Source organism: Syngnathus scovelli, chromosome 11 (genome assembly GCF_024217435.2).
Source record: "Syngnathus scovelli strain Florida chromosome 11, RoL_Ssco_1.2, whole genome shotgun sequence".
Taxonomy (NCBI): Eukaryota; Metazoa; Chordata; class Actinopteri; order Syngnathiformes; family Syngnathidae; genus Syngnathus; species Syngnathus scovelli.
In genome coordinates, this window is record NC_090857.1 from 15,404,329 (window position 1) to 15,429,044 (window position 24,716).

At 48.2% G+C, this 24,716-nt stretch overlaps 2 protein-coding genes across 21 annotated transcripts in view; both read left to right on the plus strand.

Moving 5' to 3' along the window:
* The first annotated feature begins 1,905 nt into the window (after positions 1–1,905).
* On the plus strand, positions 1,906–5,336 carry LOC125977315 (uncharacterized). Its single transcript, XM_049733681.1, has 2 exons — positions 1,906–4,790; positions 5,006–5,336. Exon 1 carries the CDS (start codon positions 1,906–1,908, stop codon positions 3,013–3,015), a length of 1,110 nt encoding a protein of 369 aa, XP_049589638.1. The 3' UTR covers positions 3,016–4,790; positions 5,006–5,336.
* A 3,657-nt stretch (positions 5,337–8,993) lies between these two features.
* Positions 8,994–24,716, plus strand: part of LOC125977304 (dedicator of cytokinesis protein 3) — a 28,653-nt gene continuing 12,930 nt past the window's right edge. For 2 of the 20 annotated variants that reach the window (XM_049733664.2, XM_068652430.1), the window contains exons 1-38: positions 9,011–9,740; positions 9,807–9,903; positions 12,454–12,537; positions 12,704–12,744; positions 12,880–12,935; positions 14,725–14,821; positions 15,126–15,274; positions 15,361–15,445; positions 15,525–15,563; positions 16,075–16,217; positions 16,286–16,367; positions 16,435–16,495; positions 16,584–16,731; positions 16,813–16,901; positions 17,236–17,355; positions 17,426–17,550; positions 18,015–18,177; positions 18,265–18,371; positions 18,432–18,597; positions 18,689–18,786; positions 18,990–19,073; positions 19,226–19,326; positions 19,403–19,484; positions 19,676–19,846; positions 20,289–20,484; positions 20,571–20,698; positions 20,911–21,015; positions 21,890–21,988; positions 22,336–22,430; positions 22,505–22,580; positions 22,659–22,759; positions 23,349–23,407; positions 23,486–23,634; positions 23,815–23,900; positions 24,032–24,058; positions 24,251–24,346; positions 24,466–24,526; positions 24,595–24,688. In XM_049733664.2, the coding sequence (XP_049589621.1) occupies positions 9,867–9,903; positions 12,454–12,537; positions 12,704–12,744; positions 12,880–12,935; positions 14,725–14,821; positions 15,126–15,274; positions 15,361–15,445; positions 15,525–15,563; positions 16,075–16,217; positions 16,286–16,367; positions 16,435–16,495; positions 16,584–16,731; positions 16,813–16,901; positions 17,236–17,355; positions 17,426–17,550; positions 18,015–18,177; positions 18,265–18,371; positions 18,432–18,597; positions 18,689–18,786; positions 18,990–19,073; positions 19,226–19,326; positions 19,403–19,484; positions 19,676–19,846; positions 20,289–20,484; positions 20,571–20,698; positions 20,911–21,015; positions 21,890–21,988; positions 22,336–22,430; positions 22,505–22,580; positions 22,659–22,759; positions 23,349–23,407; positions 23,486–23,634; positions 23,815–23,900; positions 24,032–24,058; positions 24,251–24,346; positions 24,466–24,526; positions 24,595–24,688 (3,700 nt within the window). In that variant the 5' untranslated portion in view covers positions 9,011–9,740; positions 9,807–9,866. Of the gene's footprint in view, positions 9,741–9,806; positions 9,904–12,453; positions 12,538–12,589; positions 12,745–12,879; positions 12,966–14,484; positions 14,625–14,724; positions 14,822–15,125; positions 15,275–15,360; positions 15,446–15,524; positions 15,564–15,673; positions 15,853–16,074; positions 16,218–16,285; positions 16,368–16,434; positions 16,496–16,583; positions 16,732–16,812; positions 16,902–17,235; positions 17,356–17,425; positions 17,551–18,014; positions 18,178–18,264; positions 18,598–18,688; positions 18,787–18,989; positions 19,074–19,225; positions 19,327–19,402; positions 19,485–19,675; positions 19,847–20,288; positions 20,485–20,570; positions 20,699–20,910; positions 21,016–21,889; positions 21,989–22,335; positions 22,431–22,504; positions 22,581–22,658; positions 22,760–23,348; positions 23,408–23,485; positions 23,635–23,814; positions 23,901–24,031; positions 24,059–24,250; positions 24,347–24,465; positions 24,527–24,594; positions 24,689–24,716 lie in introns of those variants that run through there. The other 18 variants (XM_068652428.1, XM_049733648.2, XM_068652427.1 and 15 more) reach the window with 18 other exon arrangements.

A 24,716-nucleotide genomic window follows, 5' to 3' on the forward strand; every position in this document is an offset into this window, starting at 1 on the left:
GAGAAGCAGACTGAGAAACATATTTGAGCTAGACAACAGGAAAAAGGGGAAGAGCCAAATGATGACGTAAAAATCCAGAGGGAATAGTCGGACCCATCTTTATTGAATTTAATTAGGATAATTAATAGAGATCGAGTTTGTAGGAGCAATCTGAGGTTATGGAGGCTCCCCTGACACGCGGGTCCCCCCCCCCCGCCCCAGATAGACATATATGACAATTTGCGATGAATCTGATGGGCGAGTTTATGGAAAATTGAATTGGAGATTTTACAATAGGTCATGTTGACAAGTATGTCCAAATGTGAAGAGTTACTATTAGGAGTCAATGTTTGCCTGCACACTAACATACTAACTTTGCTTAGTGTGGGAGGAGAGCTGAGCGATAGAGACGGATGTGTGTGTCTGCGAGTGTGTGGATGGGTGCGTGCGCATGTGATCATCTATGACTGTGTGTGCGCAGTATGATTGGCCAGAGAGGTCTGAAGTTGGGGTGATGTGTTTGCAATTGAGGATACAATTCCTCTCACCTGAAGGGGTGGTACAGACTGGAGGGTCTGGAACTGGTAAGTGATGAGTTCTGACCGGAACCATGGCTCAATGATCAATCAGGGGCACCCTCGACAACAAAACGGTGTGATGGAGAAGGCCCATTTCAGTGATATGGTTAGACAAGACAAAATTAGTATCGAACAGCAAGACTTTGGACGATTTGATGTGTGACGACTTTGAGCTCACCCGACGGGGTGACGGACTAGGTGGACAGTGACCAATTGTTTGACGCTTGAACGTGTTTGCGACAATAGCACGCTCTGCTTTGTTTTTCTGTGTGACTTGATTTTTTTGCAGCATCAGCCACCAGCCAAGGAGCGGATTGCGCGTTGCTTGCGTAACTTGTTTTCCTTCTTGCAGGTTGTCGATTGCGTTCGTGGAAAGTTTTTGTTGGATTTACAAGAATATGTTAACCCTTGCCCTTTTGGTTTTTATGATGAACTTGTTGATGACGTGGTTTTCAGGACATGATCCGCGGGCGCCAGGATTCATTTTATGACTGTTTTTATTTTGATACTTGATGTCTGTTTTTGTGTGTACAAATGTCCGCTGTCAGCCGGGCTATAAGCTCACTGACAGGAGTGCGATGATTTTTGTTTGTGTTGCCGAGTGTGAGTGGTGGACAGTCAAGTTTCAAGGACTTGGGGTCATGGTCCCGGGGCCCAGATGGTAACTAGAGGTTCCGCGGGCCTGGCTACAATGAGTGTGGTGATGAGGGGGGACGCTTTGCAGGTTCCTTTTGATACGTACTAATGACACATTGGGTGAATGTGTCAAAGGGGGGAGTGGTAAAATAGAAATGGGTGAGTAGGTTTCAATTTGTAATTGTGATATACAAAGTTTTTTACAAATTCACTTGTTTTCAAGGTTTAACAGGACATGCTAGAATTCACCCAGCAGTGATGGAAGGAGCAGAGAAAGACCAGTGACATCTGGTTGTGGTGTGGCGATGACAAATTATAGGATCGCTTTCCGAATAATGCATCAGGTATCTGTGCCCTCGTGTCGTTGATAATGCCTGTGGTGGTTGTCCCCAATGAAATACAGAATCTCAATTGGAACCTGGAGTCCTCACTGGCGGGGCTCCTGAAGCGAGCCAAAAGAGACGTTTTGCCCCCGTGGTTGAGCGACAACGATCCAACATATATTGACACTATAGGAGTGCCCCGGGGTGTGCCAGATAAGTATAAACTCGTTAATCAAGTGTCCTCGGGATTCAAAAGTATCTTCCTATGGATCACCCCCAATAAAAATGTAGACCGTATTAATTACGTTCATTACAATGTCCAACGACTGGGTAATTATACAGCTGAATAATTTGCCGCAGTTCATGAACAATTTGCTGCGACGTCGTTAATGGCGTTCCAAAATAGAATTGCGTTGGACATGCTATTGGCTAAGGAACATGGTGTGTGTGGAATGTTTGGTGATGCATGTTGTACTTTCATCCCAAACAACACGGCACCAGGAGGCCGACTGATCAAGACGTTGGAAGGACTAAGGATACTGAACAAAAAGATGAAAGATCATTCAGGCGTATACATCCCGCCTTCCAACATCGAAGGAGACAGGATCGCGGCGCTTGGTGAACTGTACCAGGCTGTCAGTGAACAGCAAACAGCGCACCCTGACGGTTTCACCATCTTCGCTGGAGACTTCAATCATGCCAACCTGAAGTCTGTTTTCCCGAGGCTTCACCAGCATGTTCCTTTTCCGACACGTGGAGACAGCTTCCTGGACCTAGTCTACTCGGCGCAAAAGGGAGCTTTCAAAGCCACCCCCCTCCCCCATCTGGGGCTTTCTGACCATCTCACCGTTTTGCTTTTGCCCGCATACAGACAATTGGTAAAGGCATCCAGGCCGGTTCGGAGGCGGGTTCGAGTGTGGCCTGAGGGTGCCTCCGATGCACTTTGTAACTGCTTCGACACCACTGACTGGGACTTGTTTAAGCAGGCAGCCACCTACAACGATTGGATGGACATAGAGGAGTATACTGACTCTGTTACCTCTTACATCACAAAGTGCATCGATGATGTGACTTGCTCGAAATCCGTCATCACTCGCGCGAACTGGAAGCCGTGGCTGACGGGGGCTGTCCTCAGACTGTTGAGGGCCAGGGACAAGGCTTTCAGAGCGGGGGATGAGGCTGGCTTGAGGACAGCGAGGGCCGACCTGTCCCGAGGCATCAAAGAAGCGAAGAAGGCGTTCTCGTGCAAGGTCTCCACCAACTTCAAGGACAGCAAGGACGCACGTAGCCTTTGGCGGGGCATTCAGACCATCACGGACTACAAGCCCGCGCCGAGGAGCTGTGAGGGCGACGTCCGTCTGCTGAACGATCTGAACCGCTTCTTTGCTCGCTTCGACGCCCAGAACAGCACTTGCCCGCTGAAGACCACCCCCCCCCCCACACGAGCAGCCCCTGCGCCTCTCTGCCGACGGTGTGAGGAGGGCGCTTGCCACTATTGACACCCGTAAGGCGGCGGGCCCTGACAACATCCCGGGTCGAGCGCTGAAGGACTGCGCTGGGGAGCTGTCGGGTGTCTTCACGGACATCTTTAACGTTTCCCTGCAGCAGGCCATCGTCCCCTCGTGTTTCAAGGCTGCCACCATCCTTCCTGTGCCGAAGAAACCTGCACCGTCCTGCTTCAATGACTACCGCCCTGTGGCACCGACGCCCATCATCATGAAGTGCTTTGAGCGGCTGGTCATGGAGCACATCAAGTCCGTTCTCCCCCCCACCATTGACCCTTTCCAGTTTGCGTACCGTGCCAAGCGGTCCTCTGAGGATGCCATCTGCTCTGCCCTCCACTCGGCCCTCACCCACCTGGAGAGAAAGGACTCATATGTGAGGATGCTGTTTGTGGACTCCAGCTCTGCCTTCAACACCATTGTGCCGCAGCGACTCATCTGCAAACTCGACGAGCTGGGCCTCAGTACCTCCCTCTGCAACTGGATACTGGACTTCCTCTGTCAGAGGCCTCAGGTGGTGCGTGTTGGCGACAAAATCTCCGCCAGCATCACGCTGAGCACGGGGGCCCCCCAGGGCTGCGTGCTCAGTCCATTGCTCTTCAGCCTGCTGACGCATGACTGCACTGTGACCTACAGCGACAACCGCATAGTGAAGTTTGCTGACGACACGACTCTGGTGGGTCTCATCACGAAGGGCGACGAGACACACCTGCCGCTGATCATCGACGGTGCTGTGGTGGAGAGGGTGAGCTGCACCAAGTTCCTGGGGGTGCACATCAGTGAGGACCTCTCCTGGTCCGCAAACACCTCGTCACTGGCAAAGAAAGCTCAGCGCCGCCTGTACTTCCTGCGGAAGCTCAGGCGTGCATGTGCTCCTCAGGCAGTCCTGTCTACATTCTACCATGGCACCATTGAGAGCGTCCTCACCAGTTGCATCGCTGTCTGGGGTGGTAACTGCACTGAACAGAACTTGAAGGCCCTGCAGCGCATAATGAATACGGCTGGTAAGATTATTGGTGCTTCGCTCCCCTCCCTGAAGGACATTTACACCTCCCATCTCGCCCGCAAGGCAACCTCGATTGCCAGAGATGTGAGTCACCCGGCTCACTCTTTGTTTGACCTTCTGCCCTCTGGGAAGAGGTACAGGAGCCTGCGCTCCCGCACCACCAGACTCACCAACAGCTTCTTTCTCCAGGCTGTTAGGGCCCTGAACTCGCTACCCCCTTCTGCGTAGCGTGCGGCACTGTTGCGCTATTTTCGGGAATGTCTGCTGTACGCGCACTTGCTCCTTTTTTTTCTGCTCCTCTTATTTATTTATTTATTGTTGTGTTATTTATTCATTATTTATTCAGCACGCTTTTGTTATACTTGTTTACTTGTTTGTCTGTTGTGAGCCATGTCTTGTCACCGTGGGATAGGGGGGAACGAAATTTTGGTTTCTTTGTGTGTCTTTGGCATGTGGAGAAATTGACAATAAAGCTGACTTTGACTTTGACTTTGACACCGATATTTGGTCTGATTGGATGAAAACGTTCGGGTCTGATTGGATGAAAACGTTCGGAAGCTGGAAAGGCCTCATCATGTCTGTGCTTGTTGCTGTAGCTATTTTTACTACAATTATGATTTTATGCGGTTGTTGTTGTATTCCATGTATTAGGTCACTCACTGTCCGGTTGATCGAGAAAACCGTTGGCCCGTTGCCACCGATGGGCCAATATACCCTGGTGACTCAACATGAGCAGCGGGGGGAAGGAAGGACCGACAGCGCGCTGGTAGCTGTTTGCTAGAGTAACGGGTGATGACCTCATAAATGAGGTCATGAGAGGGAATAAAGGGAAATGTGCTTTCGGCAGTTTGCAAACACATTTTTAAGGTTGTGTTAAACTTATAATTATATTAATATAATATCTAGTATCGGAGTGCTCGTGTGGATTGGTGGGTGGCGAAGAATGTGGAGGCAAACTGCATGAACTTGTTTTCTTTGAAGTGTTGTGGAATAGGCCCAGACAGGGAGTACCGGACGAGAACACCTCAAGGTCGGTGAGAAACGAGAACAACAGCACGTCTATGTGGTCGGGCTTCGCGGGGAAAGCCAGACCTCAGCGACACCTAGACGGGGAGGAGATGGCCATCGACCAATCATCTCACAATATTTTGCATGCTTTAATATTCATATTGTGTTTCTTTAAAACTGGGCAACCCGGAAGAATGTGTCGTCTTTTGGTGGTCACAAAAACGCACGAGTTTTAGTGTGAGGGACCCGGGACCCAGGCCTGTATTAGTGCGCTTTGTCAGGAATAAACAATTGGTAAATTTGGTCTGATTGATCTACTGGTCTTCTCTTTGACAGAACGAACTCGCAAAATTGTTAGGTGCGCCAGTGTGTGGATTAGGACATAGCAATTTATGTGTTAAGTGTTGATCGCAATTTGGAGTCAGATCAATAACTAAAATCCGTAACCTAACACTAGCTACAAAAACAGATATGCTCAAACCTCATTGAATAAAGTCCATAAGCCGACAAGTATATTCACATATTAAATCAATAAAAGAAACATTTTAAGCATATAATTATACCTACACACCAAATCAATAAAGAAGACATAACTAGACATTTTTGATAGGGGGTAATGACAAAGGTTTTTGCAACTTTATGATCTGATATGTATTTCTGAGCACTTTCAAATAACAAATGTTTTTGATATATTGCCTGAATAGCTTAATGACCCTCAAGGAACTGTTTAATGCATGTCTGATGAATTTCTAAATCACGGACACTGCCAAAGTCGTATAAAAATGTTCAGTAAAAAACTCACCTCAGACTTGTGTGTGTGTGTGTTTAAAAACTTTGAACTCACGTCAAGACTTGTTAAACACAAAACATCTCTTTAGATCATAGATGAGTGAAACTGATAATATAAAATAAAGATATATAGATAATAAAGTGAGCTTGAAATAGGAGCAAGCTTTAATAAAATAAAGAATAAAGCTTTTAAAAATAAATAAATAAATAAATAAATAAATAAATAAATAAATAAATAAATAAATAAATAAAAAATTAAGCTTAAAATGAAATTTACAAAATATAATTAATTAAATGCTCGGGTAAAGAAATGAGTTTCAAGTTTTGTTTTGAAAATATCTAGCGAGCTGGCTTCCCTGATATCTATGGGCAGTGATATAGTTTGGGGGCGTAATTAACAAAGGCTGCATCACCGATCTTCTTTCTGCTGTTGCTGGGAGCCTCCAATAAACCAACAGCAGATGATCACAGGGATCTTGGAGGTATGTAGCTAACAAGAGAGTTAGCAATGTAGCCTGGTCCCTGCCCGTTGAGGACTTTGTATATGAGGAGAAGGACTTTAAAATCAATTCTAAATGTTACAGGAAGCCAGTGCAGAGCAGCTAGAACTGGTCTAATGTGCTCTCTCTTCTTGGTCCTGGTTAATAGCCGAGCTGCAGAGTTTTGGATGAGCTGAAGTCTATCAGTGTATTTTTTTGGAAGACCAGTAAAGAGTGCATTACAGTAGTCAAGCCGGCTTGAAATAAAGGCATGAATCAGTTTCTCAGCATCATTTTGATTTATGAATGCTCTTACTTTTGCTATATTTCTAAGGAAGAAAAATGATGTTTTCGTCACCTTGTTAATGTGGGACCTGAAGCTTAGATCTGAATCTAAGATAACACCAAGACTTGTTAAAGTTAAAGTCCCAATGATCATTGTCCCACACACATCTGGGTGTGAAGAAATTTGTCCTCTGCATTTAACCCATCCCCATGTGATTTTGATCCATCCCCTGGGGGAGAGGGGAGCAGCGAGCAGCAGCGGTGCCGCGCTCGGGAATCATTTGGTGATCTAACCCCCCAATTCCAACCCTTAATGCTGAGTGCCAAGCAGGGAGGCAATGGGTCCCATTTTTATAGTCTTTGGTATGACCCGGCCGGGGTTTGAACCCACAACCTTCCAGTCTCAGGGCGGACACTCTACTACTAGGCCACTGAGCCTCGGATTTAATCCAGGGAGTTAATTTCCCCAAATTATTTAACAGCATTTCTCTTTTTGTTTTGGGGCTGATTAGCAGGATTTCAGTTTCAGCCTCGTTTAACTTTAAGAAATTGTTGCTCATCCATTTATTTATAGCCAGAAGACAGTTGATGATGGAGCTTATAGGTGTTGGGTTGACAACATTTATCTGAAATCAATCTCAGAGGCGGTAGGTCTTTTTGGCTTAGCGTTTTCTTCTGCACAGAAGGGCGCACCCCAGACACACACAGCAAGTGTGGCTGAGATCCGCGCTCTTCTCGAGTTGAGCCGCGCATTTTATTGAGAAAGAAACAAAGGGGCAAGTGTACATGATCGAGTAGGTTTCCAGACAGGAAGGACATAATTATATCTCATGACTTCAACTTAAATAAGACCTTTGTTTGCTTCAGCCATCCCATGACAATCTCATGATCTGTACATGTCTAGCTAACTATGGGGCTTATTGTATAGTGCAGCTAATGACTCCAGTCATTAGCCGGCCATATGCCCCCAAGTCATTTTCACGAGGCTAGATGGTCACATACTGCGGAGAATCTTGCACACAAAAGTAGTTACATAGAATCCAATGATAAAAAGTATATCATTTCCAACAACTATCATTTTCAATCCTATGTGAATCTCTCACTGCAAGTTAACGATGGACAAAATAGAGAGATTCAGGCTATTAGACTGATGGTCTTGCAAAACAGGATGGTTCTGGACTTGATGACGGCAGCACAAGGTGGTGTGTGCCACATCATAGGGACTTCCTGTTGCACATACATTCCAGGAGATAACGACACGCACATCAAGGATGCCATGAACTCACTGAGGAATTTACAGCAGGCCATGTCGGAGGATACAATCTCACATCAATGGGATTTCTTTTCATGGCTATTCTCTGGCGCTTGGTGGCAGTTGCTATTGAAACTTGTAGTTCCTGTGCTTGTTGTGCTGGTATTGTTGTGCTTGTTTACGACCTGTGTTATCCCATGTTTGAAGTCTGCTGTGACGAGGGTTGTGTATTCTACCGTAGCACAAGTGCAAATACAACTTCTCAAACATGACGCATGTAATGACTATAATGTGTTGCGAAACGTAGATTGCGTAGATGCTGTTTAGCCGAGCATGTTTTACAGAAAGTTGATGATTTGACCATCGAAAATGCCCCGCAAGTGATGGAGATACAATGATGTACTGTTTCTGTGTTTTTTATTGATCTTTTTTATTATTATTTTTACTATTCTTCTTTCTTCATTATATTTTCTTGCTTGTATTTGTTGTTTTGGGTGACATAATCCCCTCCGTGAGTCGTCACCTTATCGTGGTGGAGGGGTTTGCGTGCCTTTATGATCCTAGGAGCCATGTTGTCGGGGGCTTCATGCCCCTGGTAGGGTCACCCATGGCAAACGGGTCCTAGGTGAGGGGCCAGACAAAGCACGGCTCACAGAAGCCCCTTATGACGATTGAAATAAATGGACTTCGTTTTCCCTCGCCCGGACGCGGGTCACCGGGGCCTCCCTCTGGAGCCAGGCCTGGAGGCATTTTCAGACAGTTTGTTGCACCTGACCAAAAATGCACCCCCTATCTATTTTAGGTTAGGAAGATCCTAGAGACGTGAAACTCACACTGGTTACTTGTACTAGTCCCCCGGGTGTAATTGTGAAAATTGGACTACCAGAAGTGGAGTCGACTGGTTCAGGGTGTCCCCCCCGCCTACTCGCCGAAATCAGCTGCGATAGGCTCCCCTCCTGAGGATAAGCAGATGGATGGACATCCACAATCTTCACGTGTTTTTCCAATTCACAACTATACTAAATCCACCCCAAGTCAATCAAATAAGGCGAGCCTTCTGCTGCAGACAGGCAAGGGTTGGTCTGACTAGAGAGCGCGCGACACGACACGCGAAGGAAATAGGACAGCAACTACGTCGGGAAGCTCTCGCCATTCAGCTTTCTCTTCTTTTTCATTTGTATGGGACTGGAAGCAGCTCACTTCCGATTGTACGCGCGTGACGTTCCCGAAACCGTGCTTTCTTTTTGGTGACGTCTCGCAGGCGGCGCCTCGCGTATCCCGTTGTTTAATGTTGCGTTCGCGTTAAGTGGGAAGTCGGACGTTTTCGATTTCCAACGAGGACAAGAAAGGTGCACAAGAACATCCCTTTGAACTGGACGGTCCGAGTTGTCAAGTCGATATTACGCCCGTTGTCATGCAGTACTGCGAGTAGATAAATCGTCAAGGAACTCTTTTTATCATATCCTCCCACACGCGCGTTAGCTAAAACTAACTGTAAGTCGCCTGGATGCATTACTATGATATTTTCCCACGGGGAGGCACAACTGCGGTCAAGCCAGCCGTCTTTCGTTTTCTCGTGGTCAAACCAGCCGCTCTTTAAAAAAAAAAAAAAAAAAAGCGTGCCCTTATTATAGGCTTTACGAGAAAAGCAAGCCGAGGACTCACAAAACAGCGCGAGATGTCTTTTAATAACAAATGTTCGGTGAAGATTTTGACTCGGTGCTTTGGGTTTGATCTGGGTTGATTTCATTTCAATTTTATACCGACGCGCGCTCTCGGATTGTGCGCTTGTGTTTGTGCGCATGCGCAGAGCACCGTCACCGCTAATCCTCTCAGTGCGCGCAGCTGCGCGCGTTGCGCTAACTATCCGAATGCAAGCCGAAAAGGACGACAGTTCAAAGAGGTACTGATGGTGATCCATCAAACTTGAAAGCTGATAGACTTAATGACTTTTCATCCTTTTCTTTAGTGACATCATGTGGTGACAACGCCTGCACGAAGACGGTGACTGGGTGAACCTTGTGATGTCATGTGGACGCTGACAGAAGATGAGAAGACTGGCGTAGGTAAGTGCCCCCCCCCCCCCCCCATTATTGATGTTCGACATGGAGAACAAACATTCTTGTTTCATGTCATGTAATGTTTTTGCCGCCATCTTTTGACGAGTCAGCTGAAGGACTGATCGGATGATTATGCAAGTGTACTTAAATGGCTCGAGGGCCCATTGCAATGTTGTGTTTGTGCACATAAAAACGCCAGGAACGAGGCTCAATGAGTGAGCACAACGATTGCGCTGTAGTGCACGAAGAAAAAAAGGTTTTAACATTTTCTCTATGCATTCCTCGAGAGAATGCAAACGAGAGAGCTTGGAGTCACTGCAATAAAATGAGAATGATAACTCTTGTACTAATGATCATGTCAATAATCGCAAACACTCAGCACAACAATGATCCTGTGTCATGCACATGCACCCAATGACCATGCAACCTCAGTTGTCGGCAAGATCGTCATGAGCTCAAACAGTTTCGTGGTGAAGCTCCACCAACGAACTGACTTGTGCCTAATTGTTCCTTGGATTTCGATTTACAACTTGCCTGCAACAACATGCGGTGTGTCCTTTCCTTTGTGCGTGTGTCCAGATGGTCATACACTCAGAAAGTAGAGCACTGGGCTAAGCCACTTGAACACACATGGTGTGGGTGTATCTGTACGTCACTTGGAACGTTCCCATGAAACAAAAATGAAAAAGAATGCTGACACTAATATCTTTATTTTGTTCTTGAGATGATGACAAGGCTTGAAAGAGTGAAAATGAAGGAATTCACTTTTTTGTAAGCTAGTACGCAAACGCATGTGTTGACACGTGCACATACAGGCATATCCAGGTCAGTAAATTTTATGTGATTACATTTACAACAGTCGCCTGAAGCTCTCTTTTTTTACTCATTGGCTTAGCAGCTTCTGAGTAGGAAATGATTTTTTCTTTGCAACAAAAAATTCTAATGAACCCACAGTCATATTTTTTTTCCTCAGAAGTATCATTGCAGATCAACAAATGGTTTCCCACTAGATGGCCAGCTCGCTTACTTTCTGTCATGTCTGCCATTTTGCTTTCACTGAAATTGGTTCTTAATTTCATGCAAGTCTCACTACCAAGCTCCTTTATTTTGAAACCAATACAGCACAAGATGAATCATGAAGATATGTGCATACATTCAGTGCATTCATTGCTTCATCGTTGAAGATTTGCAACGTGTTACGGAACCTGTACCAACGGATGCCACATGCTTTATATCCTATCATTTGTCCAATTTCGTTGTACCTGTTGCACAATGTCAATAAAGGCATTCTGTTCTATATATTTGAGCAACAGTCCATACTAGGGCCATTTTCCTAGCACTGGTGTTTACTTGCCTTTTAATCCTTCTTTTGTCCAAACACCAGCTGCTGCTGGACACGCCCTCTTAAAACTCATTCCAAAGCATCCTGCTGCCATACAACGCGCAAAAATTCCAAAGCATCCTGCTGCCATACAACGCGCAGATGTTTTGCTCATGGCCTCATCCTCATGGTCGCCACCATCATCATCATTACCATTACCATCACCATTGTTAGAGTGGTGCTCACTCTAACTTATTTGCAAGAACCACACAGGAGACAGTATGCCCTTTGAGCACTTGCAAGTGGAGAATTCGTTCGCCACTGTGCATACAGTGATGTTCAAACGAAGTCTGACTTAGGCCTCTTGCAAGAGCATATTTATTGAGAGAAACAGGGTGGGTGTGAGAGTGGACAGGATGGGGCTGAACCCCTGGCCTCTGGTCAAATCATGGCAGGGGGTGTTTTACGGTGTTGTGTAAACAGAACAACTTAGATTGCTTCCTCTGCAGCTGGTCAATCAGTTCAAAGGATCTTAGCGCTTTGTTCTACTACTTTGTTAAGACAGAACAAGTTTGGTTAATTATTACAGGTTACATTCCAACATAATCATAGTATCAAACTAATCTATCAACCCTAACAACCTTCATCATCACGCCTCTACCACTGTCCCGGTGGAAATAACTCTCTTCCTTTTGTACAACTCGAGTGGTGATTGTGGTGGCGAGCGAGCATGACCGAGTCTCGGCTGACTCAGGTCAAGGGGCGGTGCATTAGCGTCACCCAGCAAAAAACCCACGCAAATGGCTCGTCGGACTCCAAACTCTTCTTGGGCACATGGGTGCCGTCTCAGCTCAGGCTTCTACCCCGAGCTTTGTAGGCCACCAATTAGTGCTGCTCCCAGTCACGCCCGCTGAGCCTTTCCAGCGGGGGATGCGGACGGATGGCAGGGATGCGACACGTGAGGTCTGTTTTAGAAATGAATTGGCATTCAGACGCTAGCGTCTTTTGCCTTGCCCTCTTTTTGTGAAAATGATAGCGCATCGCACACGCGAGTGGGCGAAACCAAGAGCTGAGTAAGCCCAAACAATTTGAGCAGGATTGCTGATTTAAAGGGTGGGACGAAGCCAACCTTTGTAACGTGGGATGAACGAAAAACGACAAGCCCAACAAACCCCCTGAAATGTGGACGAGAACTCGCCTTGCCTCACCAACTGGGCCTTGTATTCCCTACGCAGCCATCTTCAGGTTCCAGAGTTGCCTGCCTCATGCGTTGAAATTGGATCTCGGCGAGAGCGTTGGCATCCTGGAGAAATGCCAAGGTAACTTTGAGTTGTGAAGCCAGACGTTCCAATTTTTGTTCCTCTCCTGTAGTAAGTGAGTCCATCGATTGTCCTTTCCTGCTATGGAATGATCTCCAACTGGAAAGAAGACAGTGCTCCATGTGGCGTTCCACTTGTAAACCGTCCCTTTTTTGCGCCTTTTTAGGGTGGTTCAGAGGATTTTCCTGCAAGAGGACTGATGTCAAAGTAAGAAAGTGATGCCTGCCTGCCTGCCTTCCCTTGCCCCCCCCCCCCGCGCCCTTTTTTCGTCCTTGTTTATCTTTCCCATTCAACGGAAGTCCTTGTCTTTATTAATCTGACTTTTTGTTTCTCTTGCTACAGGGAATTTTTCCATGCAGCTACATTCACGTGATGAAATACGGCCTCAGCAGCGACGGGTACCACCACCCCGATGAAATCCAAATCAAGTAGTGCTCCTCGACTGACTGTCTTCACCGAGCAACGTGAAGTCCTGTTCACAGGACTGCGAGCAAAACTACCGTATTTTTCGGACTATAAGTCGCTCCGGAGTATAAGTCGCACCAGATAAAATGCACAATAAAGTGAAAAAAAACAGAAGTCGCACCGGAGTATAAGTCGCACTTTTGGGGCAAATTCATTTGTCAAAATCCAACACCAAGAACGGACATGAACCAGCAGCAACAGGATAAAGGATTTCGGTATGCTAATGTGACATATACACAAACGAGGAGCTGAGAGTGGGCCTGACGTAACATTCAAAGTTATTCAAATGAATAACACGTTTATCAAACCATCGGTGTCACTCCAATTCAGGAAGCTAAGCAAAGCTACAAGCTACAACACAGCTATAAGCTACACTACAAAGCTACGCTACAAGCTACGCTGCAAGCTACACTACAAGCTACGCCGAAAGCTGCAAGCGACAAGCCACAAAGCTACAAAACAGAAAACAACATCATGCCTGGAGATAGACACAAAGGTCAATCTTGGAAACGAGGAACCTCCTGATGACCAGCATTGACAATTCTATCTGTGAACATCGAAAGGGTTCCCCTCTGCAAAACAAACAATCTTAGCCGCCCTGCACAGCACTGGACTTAGCAGAGTTTATTGAGAAGGGACAGAAATGTGTTCAGCTGTGGCTGAACCACATCTAGCCAAGCCTTGTAACTAACTGCCTTGTAGCCACGATAAGAAGAACTCCAATTCATTAAATCCATTGATTGTCCTTTATGTAAACAATGCCGCGTATGCGCCACATATGCGCCGCGCCGCTGACATCGGACTCGTAAGTTGCATTTCTAATTATTCCACAGACCCATATAACGATATATAAAGTATATTTCAAATAACTATTATATTACAACAATATTATCAAACCATCTGTGTCACTCCAAATCATTAAATCCATCGATCAAATCCCTCGGCCTTTATGACAACAACGCCGCGCGCGCGCCGCAAATATCTAGTATATAACTATATTGTAGCATTAACAAAGTACCAGGAAAGACGTGGGCTTGGTAAACGGCTCTTTATTTAACAAAACAAGAGTTCAACGACCCAAGAACTACTGAACTGTAACGATAAAAACATATACAAGTTGCTACATGAAATAAAATATATCAAATAACTATAACATAAATAGGTTTTTCAAACCTTGTGTCACTGCAAATCATTAAATCCTTCAAACGTGGGGCCCTTCGTCATCTTCGTCATCCCGTGATTGAATCCTTTGTCCTTTATGTAAACAACCGCCGCGCTGCTTACGTCACTTTCAGTTCAAATGACAGTAATCCCTTGCTGCATCGCGGTTCGTTTATCGCGGTTTCACTACATCGCGGATTTTTGAATTTTGAAAATTTGGAAAAATATTCACATATAAGTTGCTCCTGAGTATAAGTCGCCCCCCCCCCCCACCCAAACTATGAAAAAAAAACGCGACTTGTAGTCCAAAAATTACGGTACTGCGAGCAGAACTGCTCTGTGACTTGAGCGCATGCAAATGCAAACGTGGCACAGCAGGAGAGAGTATTTGAACTTCTGTTGGTCATCTTGAGAAAGCGCAAAGAACCAAGCGAGCGATATTGCAACAAATGACATTGCAGGTGCATGGCGCCATCGTTCCGACATTCCATCACCGCTGCGTTACCGTCTTTTGTGTGCACGGGGAAAACCACTCGTCAGGCTTCATTTCGTCACCCGCAGGCTCAACGGTACGGCGACGCCTGTTGAAGACGCGCTTGTTGCTGAGGTGACGTCCACGCTTCGGGAATGGGCGCCGCTGTGGAAGCAACTCTACGTGGTGAGGGGCTTCCTTTTCAAATGCACCAAAACGTCCTCATCCGAGTGCTGAACAGTAAGCTTTCCCACGAGCATGTCTCATGCGAACCTGAGCATGTCACATGCGAACTCTTTTGACCCGTTGAGAAGCACCGACGGCGTGGTACGCTTCCTGACGAAGGTCTGCCCTCGAAAAATTTAAGGCGCCTACGCAATCGACTTGAGCAGCTATCGGGACATTTTGCCCCTTAGCATTGTGATGATGTGATGAAGTAGACTTGATAAATGCCACATCCAAATGAAATTGGAATGAACGTCCCCATCAGAAACGCAAGGTGGAAGTGTTCTTCCAAATGGCTCACGTAATGTCGGAATTGATGGAGCTGAGGAAGCAGCTGGTGACAGCGCGGCTGGCGGACCGAGACAAACGAGACATCAAACGCCACGTGGCCACCAGACTGGACTGGGGAAATGAGTGAGAGCTCCGCCCCCGCATTGCTCATCCGTCTGGCTGGCGTCCTATCTCTCTCTCTCGCTCTCGCTCTCTCGTTCTCTCCGCAGACATTTGGGGTTGGACTTGGTGCCAAGAAAAGACTTTGAGACGGTGGATGAAGATAAGGTCAGCGTCTCGGATCTTTACAAGATAGTGAGTTTAAGTCTGTGGCTTTCTCTTCAAACGCAAGTGTTGTTTTGCGACTGATGCATTTCTGCTCTCGTCTTCTCAGCATCTCGGCAGCAGAAACGACGTTCGGCACGGCTCGCAGGTTTGCCAGCTTTGTTTGACGCGTCTGAGAATGGGGCAGAGCTCAGCCAAGTGCAACACCTTCATTTGTCACGTCTCATAAGCCCATTGCCCACAGGGCAAAACAACACGGCCTTTCCAGCAAAAGGAAACGACTCTTGCCCTGATGTCAACATGAACAAATGACAATTTGTCTCGTCTGTCTTGTGCCATTTTCTCCAGCTGTTTCCACGACAGTCCCCTCTTCTTGACATCCAGCTCTGTGCTCCTTCTCCAGTTGTTTTTGGGTCTCCCTCTGCTTCTTTTGCCTTGTGGGTTCCATGTTAACGCCTGTTTAGTCATAGCCGTGTTTTTTCTCAGGGTCTGTCCAATCCAGCTCCACTTCCTCCTCATAAGCTGTATCTCTATTGTTTCTTGTTTGATAGCATGCAATGAAGAAATTTACTTTCTGCCATCCACACTGACTCGATGTAGGATTAAGGACATAATGAGCGCCGTGGTCTTTGTAATGGCCCATCCTCAATTCTCCACAGAGGCACGACAGCGTCCAGCCGTGTAGAGCTCCAGTCGTGCACCACTTGCTGCTCAACATGAAGACTTCCACCTGTAACAGCATCGGAGAAGACAGCGACATCTTCTTCTGGCTCTACGACTCGAGGGAGGCCAAAAGCATCAGGTTGGTTTTTGGCCCTGCGACAAACACAGTAGGCCAGCTTGAATCTTGGCCTCCCGCTTGTCTTTCAGTGAAAAGTTCATGGTCAGACTCAACAAAAACGGAGAACCCAAAAAGTCCCGTGAGGTGGACGGGCTGTGCGCTCTTTTCACTGTAAGTTAGTCGCTTCCCCCTGCTAGTGTCCACTCTCCGCCATTGTATTGTAACAAATTGCGTGCAGGACTTGAGCAACGAAGATCTGAAGAGAGATCTCTACATTGTCTCACAGGTGATCCGCTCAGGTAAAACCACGAGACGGCAAGCGGAGCCTTTGTGACTGACTGTTAGTGGGTGTCAACAATGTTCAACAAAGACTTTCTCTCGTTGCAGGGAGAATGCTGCTGAACGAGCACAGAAAAGGGCTCCGGCATGGTCAATACCGCCGCCCGTATGGCTGCGCTGTTCTAGCCATGAGCAACATCCTGCAAACCATCGCTGAGCTCAAAGAGGAAAAAGACTTTGTACTCAAAGTGTACATGTGAGTTTCTCTTGCATGACTTTTTCTCTCTCTCACAACATTGGCAGACTTGAGACATTTTACTGAAAATTGAATCTTCAGGTGCAACAACGAGAGCGAATGGTACCAAATCCACGAGAACATCATTCGCAAGTGCAGTAGCAAATACTCTGCGCCGGCAAACAACTCTGGTAGGGCAGTTTTCTTGGGATGTAGTGATCACTATCAGTTCTGGGGCCATCCCATGTGGGCGGTGCCCCTTACCTGGGAGGAGGCCCTGGACCAGATGCCAGACACGTCTCCCATCCGGCCCAGGAATGCACCCCCCGTCCAAGTGGCCAAGGGGAGAAAAGTCCCAGCTGGTCGGAAGGACGACTCTTTTTCTACCCCCCCACAAAAATCTCTCCCCATTGAACAACCTGGTGTATCTTCATCATGGTCATTTGATTGGCATGTCCATCTTGACTCCCAACGTCCGTCCTCAACCAGCTCCTGTTGCCAACGTTGGTGCTTGTGCTCCCGCAGGCCTAGTCATCTCATTGCAGCTGTTGCATGGCGACGTGGAGGCGCTGCGGCGTGAAAACAAATGGCTGTCGCGGGCGAGCGTGACGCACAAGCTCGGCTTCCCCGACGTCATGGTGCCAGGTGAGCGTGTGCGTCTTTTTTGCCTTTGCCCCAAAAACAATGCGGCGGCAATTGTGGCGTGCCTTTCCAGGCGACGTGCGCAATGACTTCTACTTGACACTGGAGCGGGGCGACTTTGAGCGAGGAGGAAAAAGCGTCCAGAAGAACATCGAAGTCACTGTCTCCGTACTCTTGGACGATGGGGAACTCGTACAGGTGGCATAGCTAATGCTGGTTGCGGCGGCGTCTTCAAGGACACAAGCTGCCGAGCGTCTTGACAAATCTAGCGGTTGATTGAGAGTTTGGGCTCTCTCAAATGCACCCACAAATACCCCAAATTGTCCGGCAGGAAAAAAAGGGCCCTTTAATGCCAAAGGGTACCCAAATTCAAATCAACAGGCGGCTTTTCCACTGAAGGGGTGGAGCGAGAAGGGCTGCGGGTAGATGCCCAACTGACATTGTCAAGCGTACCCCCCCCCAAACAGTGAGGCGAGGACTGAGAGGCGACCCGGTCGAAGCGCAAGTAATAGCCAATGGGCCACATGGCTCTTCTCTCCGGAGGCAGCCTTCTGATCAGCGCCCCGTTTGGTGGCGTTGCCGGGCCACCCGCTGTCGTCGTCTTAGCATAAAAAGCAGGTGAAAAGCCAGAGCGATTGACTATCCTCCTGTTGGTGGCGTAGGACTGCATCGGCAAGGCTTGCGGTCAGCCCAACAGGACGCAGCATCGCTCTGTGGTGCTCTACCACAACAACAGCCCGCGATGGAATGAGGCAGTCAAGCTTGGCGTCCCTCTCGACAGATTCCAAGGCACTCACCTCCGCTTCGACTTCCGACATTGCTCTAGTGAGGCTTGCTTACTCGCTTTAGCACCGACTCCCCGCCCCTGCCTGCATCTCCCTTGTCACCTTGTCTTTTCTCTGCTCCGTGAAGCCAAGGACAAAGGAGAGAAGAAACTCTTTGCTTTTTCCTTCACGCCGTTGATGAGGGAAGATGGGTCCACGCTGTCCGATCAGAGCCACCAACTCTATGTTTACAAGGTGGCCACTCGAATTTTGTCTTTTGTTTGTTCCCAGTTATCTCTTCTTTCTCGCCCTCAGTGCGACGAGAGCGGCGACTTGCGTCAACCCGGCCTCTATCTGGTCCTACCCTGCTGCCAAGACGGCTCCAGCCCGGGCCTTCCCGCCGCTTCGGCCTTTCAGCGTAGCGCCAGAGAAACTTTCTGGATCTCCACCCAGCTCTCGTCCACCAAGCTCACCCAGAACGGTATCTGAAAATTGTTGGATGCCAGCCAGCCAATAACTGGTTGAGGTCCCAAATGGGCCCAGTTACATGTGTGTTTCCCCCGGTCTACTAGCCAACCTGCTGGCTCTGCTCAAGTGGAAAGCTCATCCTGACCGAGTGGGCAACATCCTGGGTCGTCTGCGGCACGTCACTGGAGAGGAAATTGTCAAGGTTGAGCTCTTCTGCTCCATTCCTGAGATTTGCTGACATCACGGGATGCGAGTGTTTGTGATCACAAACAGTGATGGCTGATGTACTGTTTATAATAAATAATCCCGCTCATACGGTAGTGAGGCGTGACGAGTTTGGAACGAGATGGACTTGACGCCACTGTCCGGCAGCGGCGTGAATGCATACTCTTGGCTTTTTCCCAGTTTCTTCAAGACATCCTGGACACGCTATTTGCCATCCTGGATGACGACGCCCACAAATATGGCCCCTTGGTCTTTCAGTCTCTGGTAAGATGCAAACCAAAAGTATTTGCTCGCATGTTGGCTCATTTGTAAGAAGAGGAGTCGTCTGCAATCCCTTGCACAGCCAAGGTGTGAATTGTTCAGGGAAGATCTCCTAAGTTTGCTAATGGAATGCTAACCACCAAATTCCACTTCAGGTTTTCGTCATCAATTTACTGGGGGACAGCAAATATTTCCATTTCCGAGCGGTCATGGACACATACATTCACAAACACTTTGCTGGCGCTTTGGCCTACAAGTGAGTGGAGGCGTGCGCATGTTGTGCTTGTGTTTGCATATGCGTTGTGTTTTGACCTGTTTGACTTGTACGCCAGGGAGCTGATCCGGTGCCTTAGGTGGGTGATGGAGAGCTTGCCTGAGGCGGTGTGGCAAGATCACACACAAGACGTAATGCGGGTAAGACTTGGTTCGACGTGACTTTGAGGAGGACAATGGGAGGGGGGGCAGTAGGGCTGGGGTGGGATGCAGGAGGGATGAGGTGGGAGGCAGGAGGGCTGGGGTGGGAGGCAGGAGAGCTGGGGTGGCCCAGTGGAACAAGAACCGATATCAAGGTGCTGACGAGCAATATGTCCCAATTTAACCGCCAGGCACTGGAGTATCTGTTCAAGTTCATCATTCAGTCTCGGAGTCTTTATTCTGGCGCCACCTGCGGGATGGAGGAGGAACAATTTCGGAGCAGCTTTCAGGAACTCTTTGAGTCCATTCACTTTGTTCTCGGTCTGGACTGGCCCACCTGTGAGAGCCTCATCATGATTCAGGTGTGTGGACCAAAGTGAACCATTTAGAGACCTGTGCCATGCCATCAATATTTTACAACTTGTTGCCAGGGGGGGTATAGGGTTAGGGCGGGGTTACCCCTTTGTATATCCCGAGGCCCCCCGGGCCAAGCCCACAGATGGACAGGAGAGGGGAAGTCCCGCCACTCCCTGCTTGTCTCGACACCGCTGTCAGTGGGCTTCTTTTCAATAATGATACATTACCTGCAAAGATTTCCTTCAAGCGGTTGAAACATGATGACAGCGCATGCACATCAGCCGAATCACTCGCCTGCGCGATCATCAAATCCACAACCTGAAACAATGGAATTTGTCATGCGTTTGCTATCAATGGACGGAGATAGCTGAGATGATTTGTCTTGAGTTCCGCAAGACCTTGAAAGCTTGTGTCTGACAATGAATGTTGCTGTGACCTTTTGTGCAGGTGGCCGCATTGCGCTCCTTTACAGCTATCTTTGATGAGCTGCTGCACATATTTTCAGTGCAAGAAGTGGCAGAATTTGTGCGCAGTACTTTGGCAAGTTTTCCATCCGTGCTTGCCACTGTGGGACATTCCATGGATGTCGTCAGGTTACAGTCCATCACTCGTACTGTGGACAGCAGCCTGTTTGCTTTACCAGGTGAAGGGCTTACTGGAAGCCGAACTCACAAGTGGGAGAGCACGGATTGATGATGTTCGGGGACATGGCTGTGTGTGGTTGCTCAGAGTCTCGAAGGATCCTACTCCCTTTGGTTCTTCATCACATTCATCTCCACCTCAGGCATCAGAAAGAGCTGCCAACGTGTTCTGGAATCCTCACTTCTCTTTTCTCAATCATCAAAGCCAGCTCGTTGGTAACAGTCGCACACAGATCTTTTCATGTAATTCTTTTTCAACGCTATTGAGGTCTGACTTTGTCAGACGATCAGACGCTTATCGCGGGTTGTATCAACGCGAGATGTAATTCGGTTTCACCCTATTCAAAAAAAAGTCCAAAGGTGAGCTCACATCTGTGTGAAAGAAAAGGTTTGCCCTGACCCCTCTGCTTTCTCTCCTCCTTTGCCAGGATGCATCCGTACAGGAGGAGGTGGAGCTGATGGTGGAGTCTTTGTTGGACGTTCTGCTGCAGACCTTGCTGTCAATCATGAGCAGCGGCCAATCGCAGGAGGCGGTAAGAGGTCATCACTATCCGCAGTGCACCGCCGAGACCTCTGTTCGTACCTAACAATTTCAAAGCTCTCTCAGGCGGGGCAAGATGCGACTCTGCAGGAGTGTGTCAAACGCATCCACTCCAACTTTGCCTTGTGGGAGTAGGAGCGTGTTGTGGAATAACTCAATCAGTCTTAGGAGTGATTGGAGCCAGGGCGACCAAATGCAGCTTGAACCAGGGTTTATTGAAGGGAAAGGGAGTTGGACGAGAGTCAGATGGGAAAACGAAGACACGTAGGGGACAGAGACTCACAGCCAGCAAACAAACAGACAGACAGAAGTCCACTTGGACACAGATAAAATTCTGACTGTAAGCCTCCAGAAGACCAGGGGGAAAACTAGACGACAGGACGGAAAGACAACAGTAGACACCGACAGGGAGAAACACACTGGCAGGGTTTAAATGCACAAGGTAACAAGAGGAAGCAGGTGACAGACAACGGTAACGAAGGGATGTGGCTGAGGGAAGTTCCCGGCCGAGCGTCTCTGGCACGGCACATGACAATCAGCCCGTCAGCTAAGCACATTTGGGCCTTCTTTGGGTACGTGCTAAAACCTCTTCTAAACCTTGTGACTTTCCTCCGTTTCAAATGAGGATGTGGCACATTTTGCCCCGCCCGCTACATTTGTGTGTTTGTCAGCCACGTCTTGAAGCCGTCGGGTGAATCTTCACAGAAACTGCTTTTGCACCTGTCCGTGCTGTTCATTTGAAAGTTCCTCTTTGAGGCACCAGGAAGACTGATGGACTCGGTCATGTTTCCCACATGGGCTCCCGTCGTCCCGCCTGCCTCTGAGCCCTCAGCTGACCTTAGCACAGCTCTGATTCCTTTTGCCAGGGGGAGTTTGTGTCCTGCCTTTTGTCCCTCCTCCGTCACATGACTGACGTCCACTTCCAACACCTGATGGAGAACTTTCAGAGCAAAGAGGTACTCAAGGTAAGTCCTAGGGTTCAAGCGTTGGCCTGTGAAGACGCACAATAAGAAGTGTCAGTCATAGAAATATGCCAGAGAAAAGAACAGCGGTTGGAGTTTGAGTAACACACAACCCTTTCCAAGACCGTCAGATGATTAGCTCCTTTGACTTGAAAAGGGATTGATTGGGTTTCACATTGAATCCAAAAGGGCAGGTCAGGCAACCCTAACCACCCCACCCATTGCATATTGTCGTTCGCACCCACCGGGCCTAAATGGGGCAACTTCACACCTCTGCTTTGGAAGTAGACATGCCGTCTGAGTTCCAGGCTAGATGATGTGCCCGGGTGACTGCGCTTTTGTCTCGTCAGGAGTTCATGATGAAAATTTGGTGCGTGCTCCGAAACTTGATGAAGCTGAGTATTTTTCCGCGGGATTGGACTGTGATGAGGCTCCTCAGCAGCCAGTAAGGCACCGGGGCGTGATGGACAACCGCAAGGGGAGGACGGGCCTGCCATTAACTTTGTGCTCCTCATGCAGCATCATCCTGCGCACGGTGCAGCGTCTGGCACCCTATCAGCTAGAAAACTTTGTCGGAGACGACTTTGACTTCAAGGTGTTTGTGGTGCCGCCGCTCGTCCACCGCCACGTGAGTGCTTCATCGCCTGGCGATCATTTCTATGACTGTGCGCAGGTGTGGAGCGCCTACTTCAGTCTAGCAGTTTTGTACATCAACCAGCCCAGCTTGCAGCTGGAGAGCATGAGTGCAGCTAAGAGGAAGAAGATCTTTGACAAGTAAGGACCTGTTTCTGTCATCCTCATTGCAAAATGGAGTCTGCATCATTTTCAAGAGACACGCTCGCTGACTTGGGCTGTCATGGGGCTGCTGCTCTGAGGAGAGCAGAGCTTGGCTACATCAAAGAGCCATTTGGAGCATCTCACGCCACACCAATTTAGCGGGTGCACACATCCAAACCTTTCGAGATCAAAAGGGCCAGTGACACTGTGGTTTGAACCTGTATGCAGAAAATCTGTGCAGCTGCATTTCTGAAATCAGCTACCGGAAGCATCCCACTTCTCTCACTATCTGCTTGTATCCAAAACAATCTGAACTTTTGGTCGAGGCTTCATTCCTGTGTCCTTTCTAATGAGTGCTCCTAAATTATTTAAAGTCACGGACTTTATCTCCTTGCCTACTCTGTGCTGCGCACGCCAAATATCCCCTTGGGGCTGATACGACCAGGTCACGCGAAGGAGAACCCCACTGGTACACACTGAAGTGGATGCGCAATTCCGCTTCTTTCGAGTACGGCAACGACAGCCGAAAAAAAAAGAGCCTGTTCCCTCTGGTCACTTTCTCCCCTGATGTGCACTGTAACTGCAGGTACGGGGACATGAGGGTGACAATGGCATATGAACTCTTCAGCATGTGGCAGAACCTGAGTAAGAACCCAGTGCCCGAGCGTTGCTCAAGGCTTCCTTACATTGGCAGTAGTGTCAAAGGTCTGCCGTGCGCCGCAGGTGAAAACAAGAGACACTTGATTCCTGGGATGATCGGTCCCTTCCTGGGCGTCACTCTGGTGCCTCAGGCAGAGATCCGCAATATCATGGTCCCCATCTTCCACGACATGATGGACTGGGAGCAGCGCAAAGAGGGCAGCTTGAAACAGGTTAGACCTCCTTCGCCACCGAGCGACATGCTTTCACCTGCAACCACAAGGCACCTCGTCTTCATAGGCTGGTATTGTTTGCGCGTTTAAACCCGAGCCCAAGCTTTGCCCCGGGTGTCTGGAGAGTGCTCTCAAACACAGTGCCGGTGGACTTGATTTGTGCTTATTGTGGTGGTGTAGGTGGAGGCCGAGCTGATTGACAAGCTGGATGCTTTGGTTTCCGAAGGCAAAGGCGACGATGACTACAGAGAACTCCTCAGTTTGCTGTAAACCCAAACGTTTAGTGTCCTGAGAAGCCTGGGTTACATGTCTGTATTTCAACTCATTCCTTGATTGAACCTTTTGTTTTGTGCACGACCGCTGCTGTGGCCTGTTTGCTCTGTGTGATGGGGATTAGAACTCTTCTGTTGGAGCCATACCCCAGGTATGCAGGCACTCGCTCCGTCTTGCCGCCTCGTCTCCCTGAAAGTGACTTGTATGGATCTACGCAAGAATTCAAATGCAGCGATATTCTGTCCAAAGATGCCATTTCGAGTCTTGTGTGTGTTGCTTATGACTGACCCAAAGAGGAGATGCAAGGATTTAATTCATCCATTGATTTGTTGTTTTCTTTAAGTCTGTTGGAGAAGATTGAGCAGCAAACTTGGAGAGAGACGGGCACCTCATTGGTTACGTCAGTCACTCGCCTGATGGAACGTCTTTTGGACTACAGGTGGGTTGATCTAAGTGAAACGCTGTGCCCATTTGTAAAAGAGGATTTTGTTGGACATGATTGACCATGCCCAAAAGCTGCAATGGAGAAGTGATGAGCTTTGTCCATCTCGTCCTTAGGGATGGCATGAGAGGAGATGAGACAGAGAGCAAGAGCACAGGGTGCACCGTCAATCTCTTGGTGAGACAAATGACGACGGATGAACGACCGATGATGCATTCCGCCGTTAAGACAATGTTGATGCTCAGACCTTCTACAAATCGGAGCTCAACAAGGAGGAAATGTATATCCGCTACATCCACAAACTGTGCGACTTGCATGTGGGGGCGGGCAACTACACTGGTACAGCGCAGGCACACGCGCGCGCACA